Here is an 8327-nt window from a genome sequence, read left to right as displayed (position 1 = left end):
TAGGGCTTGCCGATCAGGTCGGCGGTTCCAATCCCCGCGACAGGGTGAGCTCCCGTTGTTCTGTCCCTGCTCCTGCCAACCTAGCAGTTCGAAAGCACGTCAAAGTGCAAGTAGATAAATAGGTACCACTCCGGCGGGAAGGTAAACGCCGTTTCCGTGCGCTGCTCTAGTTCGCCAGAAGTGGCTTAGTCATGCTGGCCACATGACCCAGAAGGTGTACGCCGGCTCCCTCAGCCAGTAAAGCGAGATGAGCACCGCAACCCCAGAGTCGTCTGCGACTGGACCTAATGGTCAGGGGTCCCTTTACCTTTAAGGTGAATGGTAGCCATTTTATGCACATCTTAGTATTCAGTTTTTATCAAAAATCTGGCAAAAGCAGCTGAAGAAACAGTCATACAGCTATACTAGGTGCACATGAAAATCTTTTATTTGCTGACAATTTATGCTTTTTTGGGAGGAGCAGCGGCAGCCTTTTGCAGCTTCTTCACTTCGTGCTTGATGATTCTGTTTCTCTGTAAAGGAAACAAAATTATACACGGTTGTAAGCAGGACTCACGTTTTCACCCTATCTAACTGACTTTATTACCCTGTTTTCCCTATTTTAAGACTTAGTCATAAAATAAGCCATAGCAGGATTTTTAAGCGTTCAGCCATACCCCGAAAATAAGACATAGTGATAGACGCAGCAGCAATGCCGGCCACGGCAGGAGGGGGGGGGAATAAGACATCCCCTGAAAATAAGCCATAGTGGGGTTTTGTTTTGTTTTTTTGAGGAAAAATAAATATAAGATGGTGTCTTATTTTCGGAGAAACACAGTGGTTACTAGTGTTTGAGTTGCAATGCAGACTGGGGTTATTTTGCTTGAGCTGCGGTCAACAATTTCCGTTTCCATTTCGCAAAAGTTAAGCTTGCAGAGACTGCACAGAAAGGACTGCAAAAGTGCAGAGTGAGTGACAGAACAGGTCGGGGGCAGCCCTGTGATAAGGCAACTGCTTCAGGCAGCAGATTGGGAGGGGTGGCAGACAGTCCCCGACCTCCACTTTGAGGTCACCTCTTGTAAGGAAGGGAGCACTGCTGCAGTGAGCCTTTAAACAGACAGCAAAAATGGTAGGGCTACCTCACCCACAATGCCTCGAATGACCCCTTCCTTGGAGCGCACAGCATGGAGGGCTCAGGTGCGAGGGTGAAAGATGGAGAGGGAAGTGGGAGGTGAAGGAAAAGGCAACCATCTAAATAAAGCACTGCTTCCCAGCAAGGCAGCGGAGACAACCCTAGAGCCAGTGAGTTGTGTTCCATCCACACATGGCTAGCAGCTGTATTTGGACCCACTGCAGTTTCCAAGGGGTCTTCAGATGCAGCCTTGCATACCATGAATTGCAGCAGTCTAATCAAACCCAGAACATGAAACTACAAGGTGCTCACACTGATATGAAGGACAGTTCTGTTCAAACAGTTATTAAAATGACAAAGGAAAAGGAATATAAATCTAGATTGCCAGCAGTTTTGCCTTTACCTACCATTTTCTTGGCCTTCATGACCTTGTAACGATCAAAATCTGACATCTTGGCTTTCTGTGGAAAGATTTTCCAGGGCAGACAAAAAAATAATTGTTAGAAATATAACCACCTTGCTAAATAAGGCTGAGTTTTGTTCAAACTTTCAAACTTGTTTTCAACCCAATGAAGTACATATCTCATGCCTGCCAATTTAGCTTCTGAGCATTCTTATTTATCTTATTACATTTAGATCCTGCCTTTCCTCTAGCAAGGTCAGGGTAGCGTACTTAGTTCTGCTCGTTTGTCCTTTTTATCCTCGCATCTCTTCTGAGAGGCAACATTTGAAATTTGTCAGGCACTAGGACATCTCCACCACCTGGAGGTGCAAGCCTGGGGATCCTTGGATCTTGCCTGTTTTCACTCAATAGCAACACAACTTGCAGAATTTTGTTGTATTTTATCTGCACCATGATAATGAATTTCAGGAACCAAAAAGCCATATTGGAAAACACAACTTTTGAGCTGTCTGCATGCATTCCATTTTGGTGACTTTAACCCTGATTTAAGGAGCTGTTTGGCGCCTAGCTTTTACAGTATATCTGAGTTTCTAATACTGTGAGGTAGATTAGGTGTGAGAGAGAATTGCTCCAGCAAGGTCTGCGTGGTACGCCAGTTGCCTGTTCTGAATGGTACTTCGAAGAGCATGCAGAGTAGATTTGTTTAGTGTTAATTATAGCTGTTTTTACTGGCCCTTCAAAAAAAAAACTTCTGGGCTCTTCAGAAAACCAGGAACACAGCAATAAGCAATTAAGGTTTTAAGGGGGGGGGGGAGAGAAAGAGTGATCCATTGCAACACCTAAAGGTCCTCTCCTAAATGAACTTAGCATACCGGCAGCCAGGCACATGACAGAGGTGGCTTTTTAACTGAATAGATTTAGATTCAACCTTGTTGACCTACTGGGACTTTTGCTGCTGAAGTCATCCTACTAATCATTCAGTTGCCCACGCAACAGCTTATTTGGCTAGTTTAGCATCAGTATTTCAGCCCAATGTTGCAGCCTTCATTTTCAAAAACATACCTTCTTCCTAGCTTCAATTTTTTGTGCCCATCTGGTGGTTTTCCACTTCTCGTTAACGTTTTCCTTCTCCCAAGCAGCTCTCACATACTTTTGACGAGCACTAATTTAAGAAAAAAGCACCAATATTTGTTACTGAAACAAAACACCAGCTCTCATTATCAAACAAATCTCAGTCTCATTTTCAAATGATTCTCTCATTTTCAAACAAATCTCAATGCACTGAAAAACATTCTACTGTACACTGCATTTCCCTGCTAGCCTCTTGACCTAATAGGAAGGGGTAAAAGCTTTGTAGCAACCATACACCTAGCCCTTCAAAAAATAGTCTCATAAGAGCCGCTTAGAAAAAGTAACAGTTCAGATCCTAACATGGCTTGAAGAATTATCTGTATGGAACGGACTTTTGCTTTGTAAGGACAGTGGTCACAAACAGCAGGTTCTTCTGTTAGGCAGCCTCTAGCAACTATGATTATGTGATGTCATAGTTTCAGCAGACATTCTGAAATCATTTTTATTTGATTTTACAAATATAAATTTATAACAATAACAAATGCATATCCATATACAGATTTCTCTGAATCTCCAGACTTCCCTCCATGGGTCCTATTGTCAACATTTTCAACTGCATATTACTCCATAATCTATACAGTCATACCTCGGTTTAAGTACGCTTCAGTTTGAGTACTTTCAGTTTAAGTACTCTGCGGACCTCATACTTCGGGTTAAGTACACTTCAGGTTGAGTACTCCACGGACCCGGCTGGAACGGATTAATCCACTTTCCATTACTTTCAATGGGAAAGTTCACTTCAGGTTAAGTACGCTTCAGGTTAAGTACACACTTCCGGAACCAATTGTGTACTTAAACCGAGGTACCACTGTATTTTATATCCATCCATATTACCCACCGTATTTGTTACATTACAAGTGAAATTAGAATCCTGCTAATGTTTTCATCTGCTTACAGTGGTCTCCTAAATAAATTATAAAATTTCCCCCATTCTTTTCAAAAGTTTTTGTCCTCTTGGTTCCTGAGCTTTCCAGTCAGCTTTACCATTTCGGCGTAGTCCATCAACTTATGCTTGCCATTCCTCTCTGGTAGGTACTCTTTCTTTTTTCCATCTCATAGTTTCAGCATACATGACCCTATCATGCCAGTCCTTTTGGGGGGGGAGGCAGGGGGAAGGTTTGTGAAGTAAGGGCTGATACCCATTTTTAACATATGCAGTGGGTTGGGACAAGCTAGCAAACTAGGGCCTTCAGCCTAACTATAGCAGGATACCCTTCAAGCTGATACAAAGTGAAGCCTTCCTCGAAAATGAAGGAGAGTCCTATGAAACCACACATCTTCAGCAAAGATTTCAGCCAATGCTGAACATGATAAACAGTTAACAGAAGTGAGTATGATGCACTTTGCTACAGCAGTAGCAATGCAAGCTATTTCCACAATTTTCCAAGTTTAGAGAGGCAGTGATGCTGGATTACAAAAAAAGAGAGAGACAGACACAAACCTGTGAGGAAACTTGAGAACAAAGTCAGTCAGCTGCATGCACTTGAAGGGCATAGCTTGCCTTCTGACACCGCTGCAGGGACCATCTACTAGTGCCTAAAGAAAAGAGAAGGTTTTCAATAGGACCCTTGGATTCAGGGAGAAAAATACAATACTGTTTTGCCAGTCTAAAAGAAAACCTGAATCGATTTAGATTCTAAACCTAAGCACAGAAACTTCAACAGGGAAAAGGCACACAGCACCAGTCGGCAACCATTATTATAAAGCAGCCGTTTCTTGAAACCCAGAAGTTCCCTTGCTACCTCAGTAGCTCACCTGCACACAAGTGGCAGAAAGAAAAGCATCTATGGCAACATTTTAATGGCTAAAGTAGCCATTTAGAATGCAGTTTGACACACAATTTCCCTGGGAATAAGCCCAACTGAATACAGTCACACCTCATGTTGCGTCCGCTTCAGGTTGCGTCTTTTCAGCTTGTGAATGCGGCACCCGCGGAAGTGTTTACTTCCAGGTTTCGCCGTGCACGCAGAAGCACTGCTCTGGTTGCGGACTTTTCGGGGTGCGAATGGCACCCCGGAACAGATCATGTCTGCAACCAGAGGTACCACTGTATAATGGGACTGACTTCTGAGTAAGCATGCATGGGATTGAGCTGCACATGTTGGACAAGGCAACTGGGATATGGCAGACTACAACAATAATAATTTGTGGAAACGTTAAATGTCTGAAAGCCTAACCTTTAGCACAACCCCACCTAAATCTTAGGTAATTGCTCAGTGTCACAGAGCACACACAGACCAGTCATAGGAACTACCGGTAGAAGCCTGAGACCTTCAAAGACTTACATGGTGCTTTTTTACAGGCAAACTAAGGACCACCTGCACCCATATGAACCCATACGCTTACCTCTGTAGTGGTATGTAAAAGGGATAAATTAGTAACTAATTATATATTTTAGGTTGCATATTTCATTACTGCTGGGTTGCTTCAGCACTCAAGTATTTGAAAGGACTTATGTTTAGTAAAAAAATAATGGCACCGACTCTGTTCCTTCTCAATCATCAAGAGACACAAAAGGTAGCATTTAAACTTACCCTGTTCTGATCAATAACATCCACAATCGCTACCAGCTTGCCCGCATGTGGTCCAAAGGAAATATAGGCAACTCTGCCAATCTCAACGTAGCGTTTGAACACCTTAAAGAGACAGGACGTTATTTTAACAACTTACAATGGTGTACTGCTGGGCACTTAGGAACACTTTGAACTGTGAACCTAGCACTATTACAGAACAGCAAAACAAAACAAAACAAAAAAGACGCCCAAGAAACAGTAAAACTCGAGATTTCCTGAAGTGCTCAAGAAAACTAGTGGACAGAACAAAATATATTTAAATTATTACATCTAGGTATCATGAACTTCTATCCATCATCAAGCCCTTGCTTGAAGAGCTTACCCCATCCCCTGCATCGTCCCTTACCTGTAACCAGAGTTCCATCATTAACCACCTTTCCCATTGGGTAAAATCACCAACAGCCAGGGGCTGAGAGAATTATTGGAGGACTTGAACAAATGAAGTCATTACCCCTCCTTCACCCTTCAAAACAATTTTGAAAGGGTAAAAAGTGCTTCAAAACAATTACACAATTCCCCTCGTCACACTTCTATGGTAGGCATTTTTACCCTTTACTTGTTTAGATTGCACAGTCCCTTTGGAAAGACAGAAAAGAGCGAGCCCTTAGTGCTTGCAATGTACACTGGGAGAGGGCAGACAAGAGTAAATTGGGGGGGGGGATGAAATGCGATGAGCTAGCAAAGGCTTCGAGGAGAAGACTTGAGTTCTGAAACGGGATCCGAATAAGTATTTCGCGGGACGCTGCAGGGGCATTTCCTTGCAGAAGCAGCGAGCAGGAAGTGGCATCTATGCTATTCATACACAGAAATGCGCGGGAGGGTGTTTCTTTTAAATGAAAATCGTGATTTTTTTGGGAGGGGGGTGAGAGAAATAAGCATCTCTCTTGCCAATAGAAGCATCTCTTACTGCCTCTGCATAAGGATTTGAACGGCAGGCAAGAAAAGTCTGTAAAAGCTGCGCGGAAGAGCGGGTTTCAGGCGGCAGCTGCTGCTGTTCCGCGGGGCCTGGCTCTTCGCATGCGGGCCGACGGCTGGGTGGCACGAGGTGGTTGGCGGCGGGGCTCCCTCTCCCCGAGATCGCATTCCCCCCCGAGACCGCACTTTCCCCCTCCGTCCCCCTTATTGCCCCCCGCTCCCCGCCCCCCTTGGCCTATTCCCCCCCTCCGAAGCCCTACGGTCTCCCCCCTCCCTCAAGCGAAGGCCCTTCCCGGCCGTCCCCCCGCCTCACGCCGCTCCCCCCGGGCGCCTTCCCCGCCTCACGTGAAGGGCAGGTCGCGCGGCTCCCCTCGACGGCCATTCCGGCCCCCACCCAGTCGCCCTCGAGATAAAGCCATGCGGAGCAGGCTGCGCTCACCATGATGGCCGCCTCACGAGCCGAAGGCCGCGGGGAGAAAGAAAGAGCCGCTTCCGGTCGCTTCGCGTATCCGTTTCCGCTGCTCTGTACTGCGCAGGCGCCCCGGGCAGGACCTCATGCGTCGATTCCCCTCCGCGTTCATTCGAAGTCGGTCGGAGGGGAGGGGGTGAAGAAGCCTCCGCAAAGGCGCATGCGCATTAGCGGATGCGGAGAGAGCCGGGCGAATCCGAGGGCTCGGAGAGCGCGCAAGCGTCGCGAGCGTAGCTGAAGTCCGAGCGCAGGTTGGGAATGGGGAATACCGCTTCTTCGCGAAGCGTACGCGCATGCGCGCTGAGCATTCTGTGTGCCACGGGGATGATTTAGAAAGGAAGCGAATATTCCGAGTAGTTGGACAGTCTTGAGATGCATGGAGAGTGCAATGCTCTGCTGTGTGGTGGTGCTTTGCAAGGCAGAGTGAACAGCCCATATCGGAAGTGGGTTTGGGGCGATTTTCCTATTAAAAAAAGATTTTAAAATTTTCTTTCTTTCTTTTTTTCAACCACTTTGGGAAATTTTCGAAAATCGTGAAAAACGCAGGCAGGAAAAAGACAAGAAAGCTCAACTGCTTTTGGGTCGGGATTTGCACTTTTGGAAATATGGCAACCCTAAAATGACTGAGCATTTGTTCATCTGACTCACATTCACTTTTTGAATCGTAAAATAAAAGGTTCTTTACGTACTTGCAAGCTGTATATTACCCGTGCACACAGTTCCCCCCTTCAATTACTGTTATACATGGAGTTGTAACAAATAAAATGTGGAAAGAGAAGTCATAGATATCTTAAAGGTAAAGGGGCCCCTGACCATCAGGTCCAGTCGTGTCCAACTCTGGAGTTGCGGCACTCATCTTGCTCTATAGGCCGAGGGAGCCGGCGTTTGTCAGCAGACAGCTTCCAGGTCATGTGGCCAGCATGACAAAGCTGCTTCTGGCGAACCAGAGCAGCACACGGAAACGCCATTTACCTTCCCGCTGGAGCGGTACCTATTTATTTACTTGCACTTTGATGTGCTTTCGAACTGCTAGGTAGTTCCCTCCCTGCGAGAAGTGAGGTTACAGGAAACCAAGCAGTGGGCCTTCTCGGGTAGTGGCGCCCATCCTGTGAAACGCCCTCCCATCGAGGAAATAAACAACTACAGTATCTGACTTTTAGAAGACATCTGAAGGTTAGGGAAGTTTTTAATGTTTGATGTTTTATTGTATTTTTATTATTACTATTCTATTGGGAGCCACCCAGAGTGGGTCGTGTATAAATTGATGTTGTTGTTGTTACAAATGTGAAAACAGAATTTGTCTATCACCCAGAGTTCTGGAGTGACCAGTGTATTATATTAGCACTCCTTGTATTGCTCCGATTCCATTTTCTCTGAACCCAAAGGACCTAGACCTGCCTTTTGCAGTATAGAGCTAGTTGCTTTTAGGTACCATACATAGTGACTGTACCGTTCCAGAGCACTGAAAAGAATAAACTGTCAGAATCTTCAGTGGCCGTTGAATGCCTGAAAAGATAATCTGCTGGGCATGGCAATTGTGATTAATATTGAATTGTTTTGTGGACAGATGAAAGGCGATATTGGAAGGCATCTAATGAACAGGAAAATCGGCCAAAGTCTTAATAAATAAAGACACTTAAAAAGGGTTACCGTATATGCAATCACATGATATTATGATAAGGGCTGATCTGAAAAGCCCAATGATTTGATTGGTTTAGGATGATG

The 8327-nt window shown here is 45.2% G+C and overlaps 1 protein-coding gene across 1 annotated transcript; it reads right to left on the bottom strand.

The window, feature by feature from the left end:
* Nucleotides 1-405: 405 nt before the first annotated feature.
* Nucleotides 406-6673, bottom strand: RPL14 (ribosomal protein L14). The gene is made up of 6 exons (XM_035130053.2): nucleotides 6573-6673; nucleotides 5180-5281; nucleotides 4087-4181; nucleotides 2577-2676; nucleotides 1519-1572; nucleotides 406-512 (listed from the first exon to the last, which is right to left on the bottom strand). Exons 1-6 carry the CDS (start codon nucleotides 6573-6575, stop codon nucleotides 441-443), a joined length of 426 nt encoding a protein of 141 aa, XP_034985944.1. The 5' UTR covers nucleotides 6576-6673; the 3' UTR covers nucleotides 406-440.
* Nucleotides 6674-8327: the final 1654 nt, after the last annotated feature.

The sequence above is a fragment of the Zootoca vivipara genome, chromosome 12, assembly GCF_963506605.1.
Source record: "Zootoca vivipara chromosome 12, rZooViv1.1, whole genome shotgun sequence".
NCBI classification, from domain to species: Eukaryota; Metazoa; Chordata; class Lepidosauria; order Squamata; family Lacertidae; genus Zootoca; species Zootoca vivipara.
This window is presented reverse-complemented; position numbering and strand designations above follow the sequence as displayed.